Here is a 25769-nt window from a genome sequence, read left to right on the forward strand (position 1 = left end):
AGGTATATTGCTGTGTAGGACATTAGACATATTCTAGAGAGATACTGTATGTTACAATGGACAGTGTAATACTCTACTCAAAAACATCTTTTAAAGAATTTTAAGGTGGTAAAGCCAAAATTTCTTATAATTGATTATAATAGATTTATACTGTATACCATTACCTTTCCTAATCAGTAACTAGCAATGCTTTCAAGCACAAAACCAAAGGGTTATTGGAAGTAGTATTCTTCAAATTTCAATTAAAACTTGTTTTAAAATATATATATAAGATGTTAAGGTCTGTCTATCTGTCACGTGATTACCCGTGAACTACTGAGACTAGAGCCTTGATCCTGGTCTTGATTGAAAGCTTATGACCTGGTACATTCTAGAAATTCAAAAAATCTGAGGTAGTAGCATTCTCACAAAACTGACCTGTGTTCATCTGCTTATTACGGCAAAGTGACATGACACAAAGTGATATCTGCTATGCATCAAATAAATCACTAGAAAGAAGAAGTACAACACTATTTGCTGAACGTGAAGTGCGGGATACAGAACACAAGGGCAACAAAGATAGAGAAATGCATGGGATCACCAAATACATGTTCAGAATTCTTAGTGAAGTGTGAGTTCTTACGTGTGTATCAAACTGGCAAAGAGTTTACTGTTTTTTATATCTATCCTTTGGTCGTGTCACACAACCCACTCACTCCCTAACACAAAAGGCTCCTCACTTCCCCTTCACCCAGCCTTTGCACTGACCATTAATAAAGCTCAAGGAGAAACATTCAGCAAAATCTGACTTTTTGGATTTGCCTGGTTTGTATCATGAACAACTTTATATAGTGTTTTCAAGGATTTCTAGATATGAAGAAATTTATCTTCATTGTCTCTTCAAGGAAAGGTCGATAAGCAATATGGTATAAAAAGTTTTGTAATTTTTTTGCGTTGTTTTCTATGGATTGCATATTCTTAGATGTACCTGTACTGCTTTATTTATTTTCCTACATATTTTTGTGACATACATGTATTACTTAATTTCTGTATTTTTCATGTATTTTTCTTATTTTAATAAAACAATTCTTTCACTTTTAATTTCTATGGTCCCCTCAAACCCACTTTCAGCTTGTCCTATATGAGCCACCACAAATAATAAAATACATTCCAGCTTCTAGAGGAACTGAAAGAAGTAACTGGTTAGAAAACATGTGAGATGTCAGTCACTTCTTATATGTAACTCTGTTTTGTTTCCCCTTTTCTTTTAGGACTGTAGGTCTGCATGTTTCACTAGTAACTAGTAACTCAACAAAGTTTTTTGCAGTTATCTTTATCCAACTATGGTGTTATATTCAAGTCCGTCATTTGGGTATTTGTGGTTTCATTCTGTGTTTTAAAAGCACTTTTTTATCATTTTACTTGTTGATGCCATCTCAGTACCATTTTGGTTTTGTGGATGTTGCCATTTTGTGTTTTTTTTTCATGGTGGCACTCAAATTATTTATAGCAGTGGCACCTGTTGCCAGTCAAGTGACATGGGAGTCACATGAAATATGATGTCATCATACCCTGGCCATTTAAGAGTGAGGCATGTATATCCAGACATCCTGAGACAGTATGGCCACATTATTAGGTATCTGCACCTTTTCGATCCTGTAAAGTCTTATTTTCTGTTTCTAAGATCTCCAATTGAGTGGCCACAAAGGTCACTGTCAAACTTTCACGTTCTAATCGGAATTTTAGAGCAGTGAAATAACTAAATGCAATTTTAACTACCAAGTAATAGATGCCACCTGCATTTTCCATTTTTCTATGAATAGGCCAAATCATAGCTTAAAAACAATTCAGTGTTAGTAAATACACTTCATTCTGAAAGATTTATGAAAATAAAATATGACAGTCATAAAATTAGGTTGTTAACAGTTTTTATTATCTTGATGTCATTTTAGGATTTCAAAGGCTGTGATAAAAATATGATCTCAGCTGTATAAAGTTCCCAATCTGTGAACTGTGAATTTCTTGACTTCTGGCATATTAAAATCCCTTTTTATATTCACATCATTGTGACTAGAATCCAATCCAGAAGCAAATGAGTGCAAAGACAATTTGCCAAGCCATTACACAAGCCACAATGACAGAGCCATCAGACTATTTGGGGAATTTGAGGAAAGTAATTTAATTTGAGAAGCATGTATTTGAACCAATGGATATTCCAGTAAACCAACATGAAAGTGGGGAGATCTGTGTAACAGCAATGCTGTCTATGTACTGCGTGCCTAATATTCAGAAAGTCTGTATTTCATTTCCATATTTTCCTGGTCAACCGTAGTTGTCTTTTTGTAACTGCAAAATGTAGGCCACATTTGTGCACTGAAGAGAGAGCTGGATTGTTTAATTTTGTGTTTTTTATTCTCTGTTCACTATTCAAGTGTAGAAAATGAGGAGGACAGCTTGTTTGATTACATAATAGGTAACATCCCCATGTATCTCATACTATTTTTTAAACAGGGTCTCATTTACCTACTGTATGACTCGACAAATTGTTCTAGATGATAATAACCCTTTCTGTGAAGAGGTGCTGTGTTCATTCCATCTTTAAAGTACTTACATTTAATTTGTACTTAATGACCTTGAGTATGTCGTTCAAAATTGAATGTAAAGGCCTAAATGAGGTGCTCACATAGCAGCATAAAGAGTTTTAATTTCTGTGGTCTGTCAGAGTAAGCCATGCACTTTAGTCCAGAGAGACATCTCTTTTTGCTCTTTTTTCTGCTGCTCCTGATGCTGCTGTGCTTTAATATTGTTGTATGGTGCTCAGATATAGCCTGATTGTGCATTATCTTTAACATTCTATAATTTATATTCATTTTTATGTCATAACATTTTAGTTGCCTTTTATTTGATTCTGTCCATTGCCTGGAAAATTTGTTTTTTTTTCCAAAGTAAACCTCTATATCATTTTCAAAGTATTGTACTTTTTGGCCATATTGTACTACTTGTTTGCAGTCATTTTCTTATGGATATGATTCTGTATTTAAATAACATGGTGTTGTTATTCCAAACTAATACTATATCATCCAGCTCATGTATTTTATATCTAATGCACCCAGGGCCAGTGTGTGGGGTGAGGCAACGGGGTGGCACTCCTGACGATTAAATGTGGACCATTTTGTCGTCTTTGGGAGTTTACTTCAATCATTATCTCAGCCGTGTATATTCCACCTCAAGCAGACACAGACACTGACCAGGCCAGACACTCATTCACCACCATAATGATAACTTGGATGCTGCCCTCACCAACAAGGCTACTCTCAAAAAGGTAATGCCAAACTTTTATTAGCACATTACAAGTTCTACAATAGGAGACAGGATACTTGACCATTCCCATACACCATTTACAAATAGCTATAAGGCAAAGTCGCTGCCTCCATTTGGCAAATCTGACCATACCACTATCTTTCTTATGGCCAAATACAAACAAAAGTTAAAGCAGGAAGTTCCAGCCACGGACCAGTCAGAGTCCATTCTCCAGGACGCACTTGGTGTTGCTGACTGGGAAATGTTCAGGCAAAGCTCTGAGGATGACATTGTGTTTATGGATACTGTGACTTCTTATATAGGATTTCTTGTAAATGAAACCACCTCAAAAGTCATCATCATGACTTAACTAAACCTGAAATCTTGGGTGGACAAAACTATTCATGATGCACTACATGCTTGCATAGCTGCATGCAACTCAGAGCTCGTATATGCTAATATGGACGTTTTAAAAAGCTGCCTCATACAATCTGAGGAGACCCATGAAAGTCGCTAAGCAACAATGAGAAGTGAAAATGAAAGAGAAATTTGAAAGATCCGATCCTAGGCGCATGTGGCAAGGTCTGCGGACAATAAAAGACTATAAAGTAGCTACTCCCAGCCCAATGAATCCTGACACCTCTTTAGCAAACAAGCTTAATAACTTCAACGTGCACTTCAGTATTAATGCCGCTAGTGACAGCTAGCTATCCAACACAGGAGAACCACTCAATGAGGAAACCACATTCACTTTGTCAGAGCACAATGTAAGGAGAGCTTTTAGGAAAGTGAACATCAGGTCCAGATAGTGTTCCAGAACTTGTTTTTTCAATATCTGTGCTGATAAGCTGGCACCAGTGTTCACAGTAATTCTTAGTCTCTCCTTATCCCAGTATGTCGCACTAAAATGCTGTAAAAGATCCACCATTGTCCCTGCGCCTAAAAATCACATCCAACCTACCTGAATGACTTTTGTCCTGTTGCACTAACACCGCTAAGTGTTTCAAGAGGCTAGTCAAAAATCAATTATGCTCTTCTTTGTCAAAAGAACTGGAACCATTACAATTTGCATCTCGCTCAAGTAGATCCACAGAGGATGCCATCACCTTGATCTTTCATATAGTATTAGCCCACCTGGACAACAAGAGAGAGAGCTACAGTATATGCAAATGCTATTTATAGACTATAACTCTGTACTTAACACAAGAGACCCCTCTAAGCTCATCAGCAAGCTCAGGGACATGCATCCAAGCACTTCATTGTGCAGATAGATTTTTAACTTCCTGACAATGGGTAGCCACATTTCATCATTCCTTTCTCTTAACATACTGTAGGTGCTCCACAGGGCTGTGTTCTGAGTCCACTGATATACTGCCTCTACACGTACGACTGCATGGCTACACATGACTCTTAACATCATTGTCAGGATTGCAGGTGACACAGCTGTGAAGGGCTTAACCTCCAATAGAAGACTTACTTGGATGAAGTGGAGAGTCAATCACACTGGTGTGAGGAAAACAGTCTACTCCGGAATGTCTGCAAGACAAATGAGCTGATTGTGGACTTTGGGAGAAAACAGTAGAGACACTACTGTATTAACAGCACTCAGGTAGAAAGGATGAACAATTTTAGATACCTTGGTGTCCATATCATAGAGGAGCTGACCTTAACACCTTGGTGAAGAAAGCATGGCAATATCTGTACCACCTTGGAGACCTCAGGGATTTCAGGTTGACCTCCCAGATACTAAAGAACTTCTATACATCCACCATTGAAAGTATTCTGACAGGAAGTATCACCGCCTTTTTTGATACAGCACATTGCAGGACCACAAGGCACTGTAAAGAGTGGTGCAATCAGCTGAACACAACACTGGGTGTGCTCCCTAGCTTCAAGGACATCTACAACAAGCAATGTTGGAAAAGGCCAAAGAAAATCCTCTGTAACATGGGCCATCCCAACAACGACTTCTTTTCTAGACTGTAGTCGGGTAAATGACACCACTGCCAAATGTTCAGTTCAGAGAGACTGAGGAGGAGCTTTTTTCCCACAGTTCATCTGCATATGATCTGCATAGGAAAATGTACTGAAATACATGATGCCCTATTGTAAAGTTTCAAATTTAAAGATATGTATTTTTTTAGTTATTATTTATCACATATTTGTAATTCAATTAATGATTTTTAAATACAGGTCAAATTCCATTACAACGAATATCTTTACAACGAAATTTTCATTAAAACGGAAGTGTTTTTAGGATCCCAACAGTTTCCCCATGAGACAGAATCTATAAAAATCTTGTTACTATGAAATACATTCAGCAAATACTTTCATTACAACAAGAGCCCAAAACACCTTGAAATGCCTGAATGAATCATCCACACAGCAGTTAGTTCTATGGTCGCAGCTCAGTTGTGCACAATGATCCCTGAACAGAAACATTATACATTTTTCTCTTTCTTCGAACTTTCCTCGTACTGTTTTTTGCTGTGTTTGTTTTCTGTGGTTTTCAGTGATACCTTTTGAAAAAAATCTTTACATTTTTGTGGCTCTCAAAAAGAAAAAAAATGTTGCCATTGATTTCGGAATTTCAGCATCATCATTGTCAACTTTCTTATAGGAAAAATCTCAGGTTGCAAACCTTGGGCCTCAGCATAAACGTATGCGAACTGCTGCATTTGAAGCAATAATAACAATAATAATAATAAATAATTCTTTGCATTTATATAGAGCTTTTCTCACTACTCAAAGCACTTAGCAATTGTAGGTTAAGGGCCTTGCTCAAGAGCTCAACAGAGCAGAGTCCCTTTTGGCATTTACGGGATTCAAACCGGCAACCTTCCGATTGCCAGTGCAGATCCCTAGCCTCAGAGCTACCACTCCACCTAAGCAAGCAAGGTTATTATAGTTTTGTCATTTTATATTAGTTTTTATTTCTATATATTTTTTTTATATATTTTTTCTGACCTTACTTGGAAATTCAGTTTAGTTTTAGTTTTCCTTCACCGTGTATTTTTAGTTTTAATTTAGTTTTTATTTTACAAAGACATTTCTATTTTATTTTTATATATATTAGTTTCAGTTTGAGTTTTAGTAATTATGGTACGGTTAAAGAGCTACTATGGAGTTTAGTTTTTGTGTCACAATGAGACAGAAGTGTACACTTAACGGTTTGGATATAATATGAGTTTAATGTTAGTGGAAGCTAACTACACTACACAAATACACTTTACAATTTGGTTTTGTTTTTGTCTGATAAAAACAAACATAATCAAAACCAGGTACTGAATATGAACAATTTTACAAAATTTTATAATTTATAAAATATTTTCTATGTCATTTGTGCTGAACAAATCTGTGCTGCCTGTTAGCACTTTTTTTCTTTTCCTTTTATTGCCCAGAATAGGCCGATTTGTAATGAAATTTAGGTGAATTTTAAGATGTGAGGGTTTTTTACTCTAAATGTCTACAGTACACAACATATCCTGCTCCAATGACAATGTGCTTATAATGAATGCCTTCAATATTGCATTCAAAAATCTCAAATACTGGGCTTTATTTTCTAACAGCCATATTGATCTCTGGTTTCATCTCAGGCATAAACAATTTATAGACAGAATTTTGTATCTGCAAGTGTGAAAAGATATTAAAAAATAAGAAAATAGATTCTATTGTGTTCTGACAGGTGTGATCATGAAAATCACAGGGGCTAAGGAAGAACAGGGTTCTTAGGCTGGAATCAGTGTGCAGACTGCACCTATCTGTATTGAGGGAAACAAAGAAAAACAAGCATTTAGTGTCAAGGTTAGGGGCAGTGGGACTTGAATAGCCCATGCATAAGAACAGTAAACCCTTAATGAGCAGAGCAAGAGCAGGTAATAGGAGTGCAGACAGGCACAAAACGACAGAGACAGCATCTGAGATTAAGAACAATATAAACTGTACATTATCTAAACCTGTTTATCCAGAGCAGGATCACAGGCACCTGGAGCCTACCCAAGCAGGTTTGGATGTAAGGCAGGAAGAATCCCTGGTATGCAATATGTATGATATGGCTGATGTTAAGAACAAAAAGAATATAATATTTCAACTATCTGTTTTGAGAGAGAGAGAAACATTGAAAAATGGGGATAGATATTTTAAAACATAATTCTGTTACTGGATTATTTTCACAATATCAGGTATTTTGAGCTGTGAATATGAACTAAAAAGATAAATTAATAAATAAAGAATAAATTTAAAAAAAATTAGTATGTTTAGCTTTTCATTACTTGGCAGATGGGTGGCACGGTGGTGCAGTGGTAGCACTGCTGCCTCACAGTAAGGAGACCTGAGTTTGCTTCCCAGGTCCTCCCTGCATAGAGTTTGTATGTTCTCCCCTTGTCTGCATGAGTTTCCTCCCACTGTCCAAAGACATGCAGGTTAGGTGCATTGGTGATACTAAATTGTCCCTAGTGTGTGTGTGTGTGTGTGTGTGTGTGTCCTGCGGTGGGCTGACGCCCTACCCGGGATTTGTTCCTGCCTTGCACCCTGTGTTGGCTGGGATTGGCACCAGCAGACCCCTGTGTTAGGATATAGTGGGTTGGATAATGACTGACTGACTGACTTGGCAGACTCTGTTCGCCAACCTACATGTAGTTCAGTGGAGACATTGCAAACTTTTACAAGGTTTGTATCATTTCGTTGTTAAACAACGTTTTTAAAGCAAAAGTGATTGGTCAGCAACAATATGCTGATCTTGCATGATCTCTCAGTCTTTCGATCGGTGCCATTTTATTTTTAAAAATAGAAAGTGGTCTCCCCTAGACTTTCTCGTTTACTCAGATATGGGGATGGATATTTGAGGAGTAAACCACAAGACAATAATTATATTATGTACATTAAAAAACCATCAACAACAAATCAAATAGAATTAATAATATATTGAAAAATTATTATAAAAGTAAAGTTGAATAAATCAGACTCTGCAGCTGCATGAATAAAAAAAAAAAATTAAGTATTTGTTCAGGTAAAGTACCACTTACGGTTAATGGATGTGGCTCAAAAGTTAATATAGATCTACAATTCTAGTGTAAGAACCACATGCTAAATTTCATCCATCTATCTAGTTGCGTTTTTCAGTTATCATGTTTGCACACACACACACACACACACCCACACACACATACATAATTCCAAAAAACGGTATCTTCGGATCTGGGGAGGTCTAAAACGTCAAGATTCATCAAAATCTCAAGGTTGAATTTTTTTCATGATTACTATACTTTCTCTATACTTCTTGTGCAAAAAGTCGACAACATTGATTCAGATTTGCTTCTCCAGCGTTCAGAAACCTCACAATATGAAGAATAGGAAGATTCTGCTTCTGATTGATAACTGTGCTGCTCACAGCTACATTTAGATAATGTTCGAGTTGAGTTCCTCCCACCCAATTACACAGCAGTGCTTCAGCCATTGGAGTTCGGCATCATTTGCACCCTGAAAATGTATTATCGCAAAGGAAATGCTGAGAAAAACTCTCGTCATCATAACTTGCAGACAGGAGGAGATGAAAATTAACATGAAAGAAGCTATTGAAATGATTGCAAATGCCTGGACGCAAGTTAAAGAAAGCACTATAGTGACAAATACAGAATCTCATTACTACAAAATTTTCATTACAACGAAATATTTTTTAGGTCCCTGGCACTTCGTTGTAACGGAATTTAACCTGTATTTATAAAGACATGTATTGTTATTATCCCTTTATATTCTTTTTCAAGGCACAGTCATTGGAGTTGAGCAACAAAGCATTTCACTACATATTGTATCGTATGTATAATCTGTATGTGACAAATAAAATTTGATTTGATTTGAAATCATACCCTTTCCATGAAGTAGCAACTCACTTGATTTTTGTCCAGAATTTGAAATTAGTTGAAACACTTGAAATTCGAATTTTAAAGGAAATCATGGTAGAAAGCACATAATCATTGAATGTAAAGTTATCATGCATACCTTTGCACTATCCTTTGGTTTTGTACTTTCTCAACTATCAAAATAAATCAGATGTACTTGAAACATTTACGGCATACTTCACATGCTGTCCAGCAATCTTTTAAAAAGAGTCATGTGATACTTCTCAGGGCCTTCAAAATCAAGCCCATAAATTAATACCTTTTAAAAGTAAGAATTTAAAAAAATTAATGCAATTCCCTGTGTTCAATTTTCCATTATGCTGAGAGTCAAAAGTAATGAAGTAATAGAAAAATTATGGAAAATAGATGCTATGTTATCAAGCAAGTACAGTCTTGAGATTAGTTCTGATGTACTAATTCATTCACCATATGCCGATGTTTACAGTTTTTGTAAGCAAAATATTAAACAGTTGTTAACAACACCTTCATGACTTAGTTTCTATGTTTAATAGGTAAAATATTATTCTTATTTGTATATATTCATACAGTAGTAAGACTCATCAAAAACCTGGGTTCATCAGACCAGGCAATATTTTACTGTATGTATAATCTGCATGTGACAAATAAAATTTGATTTGATTTGGAAATCATACCCTTTCCATCAAATAGATCCATCACTTCTGAATTGTTGGGCATTAATAACATACTTTACTCTATGTTGACTGACAGTGCCAGTTCTTCTCCAAGTATGTCATTTCCATCTCTGTTGTTCTTTTTCACGATACTCCCATGACTCTAGTGTGCATACTTGAAAACCCCTAAAGGTTTGGTCTTTGTGATGTATTCATAGCAACATATCTGAGGCCTACTAGCAGTTGAAAACTGCTTAAATCTGCAGATTTAACCATTCAATGGTGAGAGATCCCGCCATCCATCCATACATCCGTTTTCAAAACAACTTCATCCAGTTCAGGATCATAAGCAATCTGTCTCTCCATTCGTTCATCAATTATAGAACAGCTTTATAGCTTTATCCTATTCTAGGTCATATTTGATCCATCCATCCATCCATCCATCCATCCATCCATCCATCCATCTATCCATCCATCCATCCATCGGTTATACAGCCAGCTTTATCTAGTTAAGGACCATGGAGGATTAATGTCACTATCAAGAGATGACATTCTTTCATTCATTTGCTTAAATAGCTTCTTTTTATTGCTGCAAGGTCCAAGTACTATTAAAACAGAATCAGGCACAAAAAAGAAATCAAGGCCCACACACACACACACACACACACACACACCTATACAGAGTCCAGCTTGTTGTATTTTCAGTATTATGTGTTAGTTGGAATGTTGTACAAATTCATCTCCATTTTTATTTATTTCCCTTGTTTATTGTATTACAACTTAAAAAACAATTACAAATAAGAATTTCAGTGTGCTAGTTACATATTGGCACAGTGTTATAAACTGCTGCCTCTCAGCTCCAGAATCTCTGTTTCAAATCCCAATCCAGAATTAGTCCTTTGCAGAGTTTGAATGTTTTTACAATTAAACGTCAAGCTATTTTCTATTATGGCATGGCTGAGATCTGTGCTCTGTGCACAGAGTTATTGACAAGAGACCAATGAAATCTACTCTCTCTTTCCAAAGTTCTCTTTTCTCCTGAAAATTGATTAACACATCTCCCATCCTTCATGCAGAAAAATCAGGTCTTCTAGCAAATTGAGAAAACAGATTTGGCAGACCACTGTGCATTCCAAACTTTTGCTTTACTTAGGAACATAATATGTCAGTTTTTCTTGGTTATTTTTTGTTAGATACTATATTTGAGTGAAGTGTTAAGCCTGTTAATGTGCATATTATTACACAAATGTATAGCATAAAATTAAACAACATCCATTGATTAGTTGTCAGTCTGGAAGGTAAGGAATTCTGAAATGAAAATACTAACTCCTGATTGTTTGAATTCTATATTCTTTTTCAAAATCATCTATATTATTAACAGCAACAGTTTCACAAGATGCCTAAACAAGAGTCAAGTTACATTGTAATGGCAGTGTATTTTAGTGGCATTTAGCATTTACTTAAATTCCTAACACTTTTTCCCCACATTAAAGCCATTACATTTTTCTAAAAAAGAGATTTTGGCAAATAGAGAGTTCCTTACAGTATAATGCTGAAAGAATAGAGTTGTCTCAAAGCATCAGTGCTGAGACGCAAATAAACATATTCAATCCGTGACAAATAGTTGGCTAGTCCCCTCATATCACCTCGGTGGAATCAGAAAACACTCTTTGTCAGAATGTCTCCCTTAGGTAACCGAGTTTCTCTCAGGACATCTGGCAGTAAGAGCCAAGTCAGTTGAGGCTGAATCCCTGTTGTTTTAATTTCCAAGTCTCTGAAAATTGTACATGACCAGCCCTGAACCCCTGAGACCTCAAGTGATCGATGAAGGCTGGCCAATAAATTGATGGAGAAACCTGTTTGTGGGTCCATTGTGGTTAGACTTCTTAAGAGTGAGTGACAGAAAGGCACAACCATAGGAAGCCATCAAGTAAAACGTTAGACAGAATCTGTCTGGTTAACAAAATATAGCTGAAATGGTAGCTGATTACACTTGGCTAAAAGTTTCTGCGGACCAGGAAGGTACTGTTCGGCAACACAAAGAAACTGAAAGACAATATGATGCTGCAAGGAAATTTGGGAAACAGGGCTTTGCCAAAACTCCTCTTCTTGCTGGGATGTTGTGTTCATCCTCGTTGTGGCAGCATGAGACCACCAGCATTCCAAGTGAAAGAGACAATTATTTTGAGGACCAGAAGGGCATTTTTGACAAACATTCTCTGTTGGGAACCAATGGATGTATGAAAAGGAACTTTGATTTAGATACAGAAGCTTCACTATGCTTTATAGATTTTGATGGCTCTACATCGTTTGACCCTCAGACTGATCTCTTGGGGCAAGAACATGTTGAAAAAAGGGGAAAAGGTACCTGATGTAATTTAAAAGATTAGTAAATGTTTTCCATTATAATTTTTACATGCTTCTTGTTTCAATTAATATTGTTCTTTTTCCTTTCTCAAAACCCTCTGCCTCAAGAAAATTTAGATAAAAAGTTGAAATTCTTGACATGACAGATCTTACCAAGTTTCTTATGTGTATATCGGAACTTTGTTATGAAATTCCCATGGATCACCACTAGGGTTTCATACTCAACAGTAAGCCATTTCGAGCATTGCACATTTTAAATGAAAACGAAATCACCATCCCTTAAGAAATGTGAGAAATTTAGACTGTTTACACCAGCTTACTACATCCATTTAAATTCTTGCCCACTTATGTGAGCGAGAGTTGTTGGCATATGAAACATGCATTTATTTTAGTCTTGGTACTTTTCTGATGTTTTCAGTTGTTGTGGCGCCTAGGAATATAAACCAATGCTGAACAGCTGACCCCTTCATGATTTCCCGTTGTTTCTGTTAAAGGGTTTCAGCATTCTATTAACTTAGAGCAGATTGTCAAAATGGGTGGATGAGTTTGTCGATGATAGCATGTTGTTATTTTTTACAGTGTCCGATTCTTTAAAATCAGGAACTGAGCCTTCATTTAGGTATTCTGATGTTGGTACACTCCAGTTTTCCTTTGTTTAAAAGTCATATGAAGTATTTAAAGCAAATATGTTAATGTTTTGGGGTTGATATTCAATTTATTTGTGCTACTTGTAACTTCTTGTCAGTAGTGTAAAAAAGCAATTTATACCCAGCATTCTTTATGGTGTTATTTAGTATTGATTTGGCTCACAGTGCTCATTTTTATTGCAAGATATTTTATGTAATTGTTATTTCAGGAAATATGAATATATACAGTGTTTTTGATATAAATGTTTTATTGGAAATGTCATAATGTTTTTACCAGTGCTAAGGTTTCTTTCTAGAAACCATCTGTAATATAAAGGTAATATTGACAAAACCATTATTCTTTGAAAGCAATAAAAGAATATTAAATAAATACAGGAATTTCCTTGGAATTGAGCCAAAGACGTTTTATCCTCACTGAGCCTCCCAGGCTACAGCTTCATTACTTGGTCCCACATTTACGGTAAAGTCCTTTAGCACAAATAGAAAGATTATGTGTGCTGTGGAGGCCATCACCTCATGAAAAAGTTAAACTGGTATAAGAATCTTTTTTTCCACCAGATTTACCTTAGTCACCCTGGTCTTTAGCAGATGTTATGCGTTGATCACTTTAGAGACTTAATGGAGTCTGTCTGAGATATTGTTCAGTTAGCTTCATCTTTAATGAGACTAATTAAATGTGGTATCTTAGAATTTTGAAAAAAGGTTATGCAAAGATCTTAAATATTTTACTGCACATTGACTTTTTACACAGCTCTTTAAATCCTTTATTCACCGAGCATGTAAGGAAATGACTGTATTCATCTGAAACTTAGAGAATATCAAAGTTTTATTTTATATGCTTTGAAAATCTAGTCATATATTTGAAATGTTTTAACAGTGGTATATTTGTTCATTATTCAAAATGTCAACTTTTCAAATTTCAAAACTCTTCGTTTTTCTATTGACATACGGCCCCTTCAGTTATTCAGTTTATTGTTACTTTAACAAGATGTTCTATATAGCAGTTTATATTGCAAAACAAAGCAATAGAATAATGCTGATAACATGTATCCTGGAATAAGGTTAAAGGATGTTTTAATTACTTACTTTGAAAGGAAATGTATTATAATGACTTGATTGCCTTATTTACATAAATATGGTAAGACCTGGATACAAATAATCACATAAAAAAGTCCTTATCAAACAAAATGAAGCAGAGCTGCATGGAAAAATGATAGCTGATCATGAAGCTCCAGAAGAAGAGCAATGAGGTGGCGTAGTGGTTGCCTGTGTTTCTTTATAATGAAAAAAATACTTGAATCATTTCTTGCATTGTTTTGACAAACAAGGTCATGCAATAAGACAATTTCCCCTCGGGAATTACTAAAGTATATCAAATCAAGTAAAGAAAAATAACCACTGTTAACATTTTGACTACGCAGAAGTACATTTTAAGTATCTAAAATACACTTTTTCACTAGTCTGAATGTGAATTTGAGATACATACCTACAATATAATATTCACTATTCAGAATACAAATTAGAGATCTTTCTAATTATTGGGGACTGGGAAGCTTTCAAATCAAGATATCTGTAATTACATTTTCACTGGTCATAATTAATTTTAGAGACTACCAAAATTACATTTTGACTATGAAAGTTCCAGTGGCAGTGAGTGTTCTGTAATTATATTTTGATTTGTTAAATCAGAAGAAGAAATAGCCTCACATATGTCATAACTAGTGAATATTACGTTTTAGAAATGTTTAATTCAAGCACATTAGCCATGTTTTTTTGACTAGTCAAAATGTAATTTTGGGACCTTCAGTTCAGGTTTTGAATAGTCAAATTGTATTTGCAGACAACTGAAATCACTACAGAAAGCAATTGGATAAAGTCCCCCAGTCACACTGGGGTTACAAATATCCAAAATATCTACTGTAGTTAACTGGCCGCCTTAAATTTGCTCAGTGCAAGGGTGTGTATGTGGACATCACTGGGCCCTGCAGAGGACTGCTTAGTTCCTGCCTTCCACCTGATGCTGCTTCCCTATGACCCTGAACTGAATTAAGCAGGTGTGAGAATGTTATGCTGTGCTCTCTAAAGCAGGAGTTGGAACAGAATATTAAATGTTAGAACAGTTTGCCATATCCTCATAACTCCAGAATCGTGGCTTAAAGTCTCATCCCAGTCACTGGCTGCCTGGAGTTTTCATGTTGTCTTTATATCTAATTAGAGTTTTCTCTTGGGCATTTTGGTTTTCCACCAACATCCCAAAAACATGGTGTTAGTTTCATTGGTGATTCTGTTTTCCTTGAATGAATGAGTGAGATCAGAAATGGACTGTTGCCCCATCTGGGGCTTGGATTCTCACCATTTGCTTTATGCATCCTCTTTGACCCTGAACTGGAGTAACCTTGTTCCATTATGGATGAGTTCAAGGATGGAAAACCTTCAAGATAGGGTTTTAACAATGGCACTTATCACACTTTGGTTGTATTTAACATGTTGCCCCACTGTCTACATGGGTTGTTCCAAGGCATTTAGGTTTTTTCCCATGTCACAGATCTAAGCCTTAGGTTCATTAGTCCAGTGTTGAGTGAGCGTAAACTGCAGAGGACTGGCATCCAATCCAGGCATGCTTGCTGCCTTGTACCAAGTGTTGTTGGGTATAGGATACTATCTGTGATGGAAAGAGAAGTCCATAAAATGGGTGGACAGATACGTGGATGAAATGAACAATTTGTAAAAAGAATAGGCTTCTGTGTACCATATGTCTTATTGATTGGTCAGATAAGATCTCTAGACCCTGTCCAAGACAAAGCAGGTTTAGAAAATGGATGGGTAGAATTTCTACTAAGTCAATCAATAAAGCTTTATTTTCTGCCATGTTTTTCTTGATGTTGTTTAGCCAGGATATTCACATAAACATTTTAAAAAGATGCATTTTAGTTCTTGTACCTAATAGCAGAGTAATATGCTCAAACAGGTTTATTTACCAGGACTCTATCCTTGATTTAATTAAGCTTTATAATGTTTAATTTTGACTGAATTTGTAAATGTCAGTCGCATCTTTTTCTTATTTCATTTTAAAACATGCAAGCATAGGCGTTTAACAAAATTTTTGCCCACATTGTTAGTCCTGGCATCAAGGTCGCATCCAGTTTGCAAGGTAGTGGTGCTACTTCTCAACTTTGCAGAGCTCAGTTTAAACAAACTCTAGTCTCTAATTTTTCAAAAAATGTTTTTCTTACCTAACATACGACTAATTCTGTAAAACATAATCAATATGGCTGATAGCAGATTAGGACAGTACTGTGATTAGAAAAAAAAATGCCAGAATGGAATCAATACTAAGCAAGTCAGCAAACAAGCTTTCCAAAGTGGAAAATCAGATTTTGGGATTTCCTTTAATCCTGCTTTTGAGAGATGATGGTTTTTTTTCCTTCGCATTTCAAAAATGTCTTTATAAAACAAGAGAATTCTGCAAAGTGGAGAAACAGTCGTTTCTTAAAGTCAGACTTTCCGAGTGGAAGGTAGTCGCCCCTAAAATGGGTACTGCGGAAACGTAGAATCCGCTGCTGTGGACTGCAGATTGTCACTCGCTTACCTGTGTGTCTTCTCTCCAGGACTTAGTAACGGTCAGAGATTAGAACCTGTCATAAATCTGCTACCGATTTTGTTTGACTGGCGGGAGAAGGGGGTCGATGGGGCGGGGTGTCGACTACCCTCTCGTATATAAAGCAGATTTCTAGCACCTGCACTGTTGTAACACTAAATTGACAAAATAGTACATAATAGAAAGAATCATACAGGTGTATTTTTTTGTTTCAAATTGAACTTTATGACACAAGTTAAGGGCATTTAAAATATCATACCTCTACTTTTGTAGATGATTTTCTTAACAGTTATAAGGTCGATGATTTCTGAATTTTTGCCACTATGAACTACTGCATGCAAGAGACGTACAATGTGCATCACGGCACAGGTAACAGTTACCCTGTGCAGCCTGTCGACTACTGCATGTATGCAGATGAAAGCCAGTGTTACAGCAACTGTGAGCCGCAGGTTCTCCATAATAATGCATGTATGGAACAGGCCTGGCTAGTGAATCAGCCTTATACCTGTAGTTTCCCTGGAAACGTGTTCAAAAATGAGTACTGTAGTGTGGACATGGCCTTGAATCACTATCATCAGACTGAGTGTTTTGCCGATGGAAAAACGGATTTCTCCCAAGTTCAGTGGATGCCAGGTTCACAGAAAAAAGGTACGACTTTGTCTCATTTTTTGGTATTATTTTTTGATGGGAAGCATGCTGCAGTTCTATTTTTTACACTGATCAGTTATCAGACTTGGTTACTTAGCTTTCACTGTGGAGCACTTAGCCATGTCCACTGAAACATCTAAAAAAGAACAAGTGTCCGCCTCCGTCTAAGAGCCGCTCTGAAGCAGAAGGGTAAGTGAATGGTTTATAAAAGGACAGCTTGGAAAACTCCAAATGGAAGTGAAGTGTGCCTGAAGAGCAGAAAGATGTTAACAATAGTTTGAGAAACAATAGAAGGGTTTGTAGGTCCCTGCAAGAAATACTTTCTTTAAGTGTAAAATTTTTATTTTTTATCTGCTTGTATAAACTGTCCATTTATTTTTCTTGCTAGTTCATTCAACTTCAGAATGGCACTGGTGCAAACAGTAATTCCATACCTCTTCTGATACAGAAGACAAGCAGCTTTGTCTCAGGCGACTGATTTATTTGGAACGCATTTTAGTCTTTGTGCGGGTACTAGTAATGAACTTTTGCAGTGAGCGGGCAAAGTGAGAACAGAGCTGTGTGCAGTAAAGCTAGACATTTCTGTATTGATCAGGTATTGATTTTTCTTGTGTTTGTATGTCTGAAGTATGACTCATTAACCCAGAGAACTTCAGCTCCTTATGCCATTCTGAATCGTTTACGTAATCCTTTTATGAAGACAGGATCAGTCTTTAGTCAGCCCTTTTGTTTTGTTTTTGGTCGGCTTGTTAAATTGCATATAAAAATTTGCACTAGATATTTAACCATTTGTCATCATCTGTGTGCCTTAGAAGAGAACAACTAATTTTGTTGTTTTTTTTTCATTATTGTATTGTTTCTGTTAGATAAGGATATAGTCTACTAAGGAGTAAAAGAGGACACAAAGGTTCACAGTGAACACACAGGTGTGTGTCTGTTAGCCATTATGGATGAGAACTTCACAAATTCTTCCTAGCTTATGTTTCTCAGTTTTATGCAATTGTATTAAATTAGCTAGAAAACGTTCCTCACCTGGTCAGCAAGTTTCAGACGTATACAAAGTGATCAGGTGAATAGCTGTAGGCATTGTTGTTTGACAGCTGGCTGTAACTAGAGATCTGACTATATCCTGGACATTGTTGTTTTTCAATTCTGCCCTCAGCCGGTCTGTCCACGTGCAAATTTAGAGTCCATTTGTTAATGAGCTAGTGTGTCAAGGTGAAAGCCTTCTATGGAGATTTCCTAAGGCATCTACAACCCATTAGCAGGGAGCGTTGTTTCCATAAACTGACTCCCTGAACAAAGAGGCCAATGTGAAATAGATGCATTTGTACTAAAATAATTGTTTTTTCTTTTTTTGTTTTAGGGTACATACCCAGCTATTTGGATAAAGATGAGTTGTGTGTAGTTTGTGGTGACAAAGCAACTGGTTACCACTATCGGTGTATTACCTGTGAAGGCTGCAAGGTAAATGGCCCAAAAGGCTTTGAAACTACATATAGTGTAGTTACTATACTGTAGTATAGTGTAATATATATATATAATATGTGTGTGTGTATATATATATATATATATATATATATATATATATATATATATATATATATATATATAATACTATGTAATATACATGTACAAAACAGGTAAAGTGTTTGGTATTAAAAATTTATGAATGACTATTTAGTAACCTTATGATATGCAGATAGAAACTGTCTCTAAATCCACTGATGCGTGTACAAGTGGACCCAAACCATATGAGAGAAGGAAGGAGTAAGAAAAGCAACTGTGAGGGTGACTGAGGATTTTAATAATATCTTTGTGCATGTATACTATAATACAGTACTATATATAATATAAAGTATAACACTTGGCCCTCCAAATTTACATTTTGTTGCTTCTTTATATATCATCTGTTTCATTTAGGGCTTTTTCCGGAGAACAATTCAGAAAAATCTTCACCCCACCTATGCCTGCAAGTATGAGAGAAAATGTATTATAGACAAAGTAACAAGAAACCAGTGTCAGGAGTGCCGGTTCAAGAAATGCATTTCAGTTGGCATGGCGACAGACTGTAAGCATATGCACTCTACATACAACCTTTATTGATATGTGCTTGGCAGAGATTAATTTCTGACCATTTTCATTATATTTTACATTTTAATCTTGTCACTGACCATTGTGTGATGAGCCTGTGTAGACACTAAATGTCTCTTCATAGAGTTCTGAGGTGAAACATGAAACCAAATTCCAACAGGTTCATCTTCTGTATATTACCCCTTTAAATAAAAAAACAACAGTGCTCCAAGTTTTTACTATTTACTGCCAGCTTTCTGTAGTTTAAATTACATTTTTTTGCTAACAGCAAAAAAGCTTACATTATATAGTAGGATGAATCCAGCTAATTCAGCTGCTGCTGAATTTGTTATAGATATCTGAGAAAATAATTTAAAGAGTTTTTTAATTAAGTATAATATTGTATGGTACAAGCAATCTAGGCATACATTTTACAAAGCTGACTCTTTGCTTTTAAGTCTTCCTGCCATTTCACTATTAAACTTCTCACATCTGTGGTGAAGATGGTTGTTACATATAATAGAGAGTGGTCTTGTACAGAAAAATTAACATGTCCACACTTTTTTTTTCTTTTCCTCAGCATTTTTTGTTATAGAGATAATCTCATATTATGATCACAGCTAAACCCAAGTTCAAAAAACAGATTGATAATAAACTAATAAAAACTGAATCTTGAACAAACCATACTTACAGTTTCTATAGCGTAAGCAAAAAAGGAAGGATAGCAGGAATCACATATTTCTTAAAACCAATTCATGTGAATTTGTCATGTCATTGGAATGCCACTCTAGTACTGCAGAAAAAGTTGCTTCCTCATAGCACTGGGACCCTTGTTCATTCCCAGATGGGCTCCCTCTCTGTAAATTTTGCATGTTCTCCTTATGTTTTATTGGTGGAATTTGTTTTCTTCTTATGGCTCACATATACTCGGGTTAACTTGAGATTCAAAATTGGCTTGGTGCTGGTGTTAATGTGTCCCGTGGCACACGGGCACCTTGATCCAGTGTTGATAATGTTCATTAGTCCTGGTTTAAAATATATGATATTATAGTATTTGTATTTTAATTACACCAGTGCTATTTCAGATGAGTGCATAGAGGTTTCTGCTCAGTTCTCAGATAGCAATTTATTCAAAATAATCCACGTAGACATTTGTTTTACTGTTTTATCAAAGGTACTTTCCACAGCAATAAGAAATTATTATATTGATGCATTATAACCAGAGTTGACATGTTGAAGAATAAGAGAGTTGTGTCTGTATCGAGAAATCTAATTTTGTAGCAAAGGAAAATATGGAAATGTATTGAATTGCTTTGAACAAGAGCAACATAGCGAAGCAGTGAATAATGATTCTGCCTCACAGATCCTAAGTTCAGTTCCGGTCTGAGAAGAGTTTTCATGTTATTTTTTAAGTATGTGTGGGGTTTCTTAAAATATTCCTGTTTCCTTGCACATCTTTGAACAGACAGAAAACACTTAACACTAGAATTACCAGAGTCTACGAAAAAACTTGTAGATCCGGCCCACCTTAAAACCGTTCTCACCTCTCTTTTGTCTTCTAAATGTGCCGATTAAGAGGAGCAGCGAGCAGCCGGCTATTCCGTCCCCCACCATCGCAGAACGTTCACTAAGTTTTCCCAGCTCATGGCTTGTTTGATTATCTGGGAGTGACTGAACTGCTGGAGTTTTAGAATAGAAATAATAGATCGCTATTTGGAATACTTGCATTTCATGCGTGTTCCGTTTCTACAGTAATCTGTGTAAACACATTGCTAAAACAGAAACTTTTTCATATTTTAGTAATAAATGTTACAAAATGTAGAATGTGTAAAGCCCGAGTTCCTAAGATCAAATAAACACTTCCACAAAAGCTTCACACACCACATAACGGTTTCCGTGGCGTAGCGCGCTAAGATTTGCTTCTCAGACCGCGTAGCTTTTCTTTGCCTCACAAACATGAGTTCAATTCCCCGCTGGAGATAAAGTGTTACTTCTTTTTTTTGTTTTTAACCTCAAACGGACATAAAATTTGTAAATTGGTATGCACTGTCAGTTAATGAGATTGTTATATTTTCATGTGGGATGCTCCTTTTAAAATATTTTTTTAACAATTGAGACTGCAATTAACATGAACAACTGTCCTTATAACTTATTTTTTTCAAGATCCATAACACACAGACAGACAGAGCACTGCGTAATACAGAGACAGACAGGCAGAGATATACAAACAAACAGGGAAGGCACACGTACTGAAAGAAAAAGCACTGAATAAGCTCACCCGCTCTAACATCACCCCTCCCCTGATCTGGCTCTCTAAGTAACAGCGCAAGTACAGATGCAAACCAAGTGTAATCAAGAGTCCTGGTTCGATCCCCACTCACTCCTATATTTGCCGTTTTCAGTAGTAAGCTGCTCTTTTTGTTAATATTATACAGTACACACATGCACTTGATTTGTGTCTGTACTTGCGCTGTTACTTAGAGAGTCAGATCGGGGGGAGGGGTGATGTTAGAGCGGGTGAGCTCATTCAGTGCTTTTTCTTTCAGTACATGTGCCTTCCCTGTTTGTTTGTATATCTCTGCCTGTCTGTCTCTGTATTACGCAGTGCTCTGTCTGTCTGTGTGTTATGGATCTTGAAAAAAATAAGTTATAAGGACGGTTTGCTGACTTGGAGCACCACTGCCTTACTGTGCCACAGAGACGCGAGTTCGATTCCCAGCTTTGAAGAAAGTGTTTTTTTTTTCCCTCAAACGGACATTGAATTTATAAATTGGTATGCACTGTAAATCGTTAACTTTAAAATGTCAATCGCGGTTATTTCTGTTGATTAATTCATGCTTTTTTACTTAGAGTCAGAACAGGAGCTTTTTCAGCTTATTCAGCTTCTGATCTGACTCAAACAGCGCCAGTATAACTTCACACCCAACCTGACGCTGTTCGTTTTCAAATAATATTGCATTACTTCGACGATGTTTTCTGATTGGCACTATTCGCTTCATAAAATGATTTCTTCAAAACATCACATATATTTGTCTCTTTCTTTTTTTAAAATGTGCGTTGTAGCACTCAGCAACTGGCCACCTGCATGTTCTTGCGCACACTAAACAAGACAGCGCTATATGCAATCATCAGATTCAAATGCTAAGTTATATAGCACAGAATGGAAATCAGCAGTTCTTAGCATTCCACCTTGCAAGCTGTCATATCAACCGCCTACTGTAACTTGCTTTCTTTTTTCTTCGGTTATAGTCTTGAATAAAAGTGCACTTGTTTTGTTATACTTTTACATCAACATATGTTCCTGTGTTTGAGCTACATGGGCATGCTCAAAAAATACACGTATAATGCCACGAAAAGTGCATGCAGACACTTCAGTTTGCAAGCACTGGTACGACAATGCAGTCACAAGTACACTGCAGAGCTTTAGCGCGTCTTTATGTGAAAACAGCATCAGATGGGGAGTGTCTGATGATTGCATATAGCGCTGAAGTGACTGCTCTTTACTATGCTTTCCTCTGCATGTCCTGGAGTACAAAAGAAACAGCATACGGCAACACGTGGGGACTGGCAATATTGGGGGAAAAAAACACGCGGTCGTATGTATCGTGATACACTGCAGAACTATAGCGCGTCTTTATGTAAAAACAGCAGTGTCAGGTGGGGGGCGGTAGGGATGGATCCTGAACGCGACTGAGACAATGAAAAGTGAATTTAAAAAAAATAAAGCTAACCTTTACAAATATCATAAATTACACCGGCTGTTACAGACTGAAATCAAATGTATCTTTTTATTCTAAAATAGTGAAAATAAGAACACTTCTCAAAATGGAGTTGTGCAGGATCGAACTCACGATCTTCTGATTCCCAGTCAGCGACTGATACTGTTACTCCACGGAAGCAGCGATAGTTAATTCATATCAATGTCTCACACTAAGGTGGGTTTTTTTGGCGGTGGCTTTTTTTTGTACCTTTTGTGAAAGTGTTTCTTTGATATTTGGACTTCAGGCTTCATACATTATATAGTTTATGCCTACATTTTGTCAATTGCTACTAGAATATATAACACGTTTCTGTTTTAACAATGTGTTTACACAGATTACTGTAGAAATGCAACACATATGAAATGCGTGTGTTTCAAATAACAATCTTATTATTTCTACTCTAAAACTCCACTTCACTCCCAGGTAATCAATCAAGGCAAGAGCTGGGAAAAGCCTGTTTACGTTCTAAGTCGTTGGGGGGATGGAATAGCCGGCTGCTGGCAGCTTGTCTTTATCAGTACATTTAGATGACAAAAGACGCTGGCGGAGAGGTGAGAAAGGTTTTAAGAAGCGATTTAAGGTGGGCCGGATATACAAGTTTTTTCGTAGGCTCTGGTAATTCTAGTGTTAAAGAACCCTAATAGGACAAGCAAAATACACCATAGCCAACACAGAACCTGGGGCCATTGAGTTCTGTGGCAGTAACATTGCCGAACATTTCACCATGAGATTTTCAGTATGTTATAAAGATCCCACTATCCACTGGCTAAACTATTTTTGTACATATGGTAAAAATTGTTTATTAAGCACAGAAAGCAGAAACAAAGCAGAAACCAACCATAGATAAGATGTTCATCCTGCACCCACTCACTGATACCAGGCTAATTTACAGTTACTAAATAACCTAAAATGGAATCTTTGGAGGAGAAAGAAGCACTACACAGACACAGGAAAAATATGGAAAATCCAAACAGACAGTTACCAGGCAGAAAAAGCAGACATGTAAGAACTAACCACTGAGCCATCTTGCCACCCTGTTCTTAACATGGAACACCTCAGTGATTTCAGATACTTCTTGTCTTGTAATCTTTGTTTAAACTGTTATGTCTGAAAGTATTAAAAAGCACCAATAAAGTAACTTTATTTTTAAATTATGAGGTGATGTTTTTCTGAATTAAATGTAATAATTAAAAATTAATAGACTTACTTAAGTAATTGTGTTTTTTTTTTCTTTCTAAAACAGTGGTTTTGGATGACAGCAAGCGATTAGCGAAAAGAAAGTTGATTGAAGAGAATCGAGAGAGACGACGACGTGAAGAACTTCAGAAGACCATTTGGAGCAAGCCTGAACCAAGCCAAGAAGAGTGGGAGCTCATCCGAGTGGTGACAGAGGCACACATGACCACTAACGCACAGGGAAACCACTGGAAACAAAAAAGAAAATTCCTGGTAAGATTCAGTGTGTAATAACTTTTAGGAGGTGATATACCTTGGGAGGACACGGTGGTACTGTGGTTGGCGCTAGCACTACTGCTGCTGCTAGTCTTGTGTTTAAAGCCCCACTCGTTCAGTGTCTATGTGGAGTTTGCATGCTCTCTATTCATATTTGATTGAATTTTTCTCTTAAGTACAGCAATTTTCAAACCAATTTAGTTGAATTTATTTATATTAACAACAGTTCTACTAGTGCGCTAAAAATGTATTTAGTATAGGTTAGAAGTAATAAGTCAAGCAAAATGATGCATTTTATTGGCTAACTAAAAAGATTACAATATGCAAGCTTTTGAGGCAACTCAGGCCCCTTCTGTTACATCTTACCTGAAGAAGTGGCCAGAGTTGCCTTGAAAGCTTGCATATTGTAATCTTTTTAGTTCATCAATAAAAGGTGTCATTTTGCTTGACTTCTCACTACATTCATAACGGCTAACATGGTACAATTCCCCTAGTATAGGTTAGTAAAAAGATATTTCATGGTAGGTTAATTCAGGTCAGGACAGGTTGGAGAGTATGCACTGGTAAGGTGCCTTTCCTCACCCACCACACGACGAAACAGCTCGGGACCCTGGTTGGAAACCTCCCAGTCAGACACGCCGTCCAGCGAGTGAGTGAGGGTATGTGAATGAATGTGCCCTGCAGTGAATCGACCTCATCAACAAATGTGGTTCTTTCTCCGTGTTGTGTGCTGCTGGTTTCTAGACTCTTGCTGCATGCAAACCTAAATTGTATTCGATGAGCAAATTACTACATTGGGTTATGCTCTTCTGTCATATATTAAGTTATCTTCATGAATGTTGTTGGACAATTGAAAATCTTCAGTTATGTGATATGAGCGAGATAGGAGAGATAAAAACCTGAACAATGCTTAGTCTTCAAAAAGACTTAAGTGAACCATTCATGTTTTACATTTTCCTGATTTTCATTAGCCCAACTAAGATTATTTTGTATTTAAGTGGTGAAAGCGTTTTATGTTTTGAAATTGCAAAATTCCCTTCAATTCAAGCATGTCTTTTTTTTCATTTTCAAAAGAAAATGTAATAGTTGGCTCATACTTGGCTTGGAGTTGAGGCTTTATATTGTCTTTATTTATTTTTTAGTTAGTATCACTTTTTAGAGTCATTTGCCAACTTCTAAAGTAACACTTTGACTAATAGATGAAGGCAGATTGATAGTGATTCCATTATTAATATATTTAATAATTTAAATAAAATGGTAGTTGTCCGAAATATTTGCAACACTTTCTATACTTTGGGCCTAATTACCTAGATACACCCGAAAATTATTTTATAGTTAATTTCAAATGTCTTCTTTGTTACTGCCTTCAACCAAATACTCTGTCTGCACACACATGCAGTTGACACTCAAAATGG

At 36.4% G+C, this 25769-nt stretch overlaps 1 protein-coding gene across 5 annotated transcripts in view; it reads left to right on the forward strand.

Moving 5' to 3' along the window:
- Positions 1 to 25769, forward strand: part of LOC114664171 (thyroid hormone receptor beta) — a 362150-nt gene that overhangs the window by 326506 nt on the left and 9875 nt on the right. For 2 of the 5 annotated variants that reach the window (XM_051936141.1, XM_028818163.2), the window contains exons 4-6: positions 18435 to 18535; positions 18992 to 19139; positions 24146 to 24351. In XM_051936141.1, coding sequence (XP_051792101.1) covers positions 18435 to 18535; positions 18992 to 19139; positions 24146 to 24351 — 455 coding nt within the window. Of the gene's footprint in view, positions 1 to 11293; positions 12173 to 16085; positions 17069 to 18434; positions 18536 to 18991; positions 19140 to 24145; positions 24352 to 25769 lie in introns of those variants that run through there. The other 3 variants (XM_051936140.1, XM_051936139.1, XM_028818167.2) reach the window with 3 other exon arrangements.

Source organism: Erpetoichthys calabaricus, chromosome 13 (assembly GCF_900747795.2).
Source record: "Erpetoichthys calabaricus chromosome 13, fErpCal1.3, whole genome shotgun sequence".
NCBI classification, from domain to species: Eukaryota; Metazoa; Chordata; class Cladistia; order Polypteriformes; family Polypteridae; genus Erpetoichthys; species Erpetoichthys calabaricus.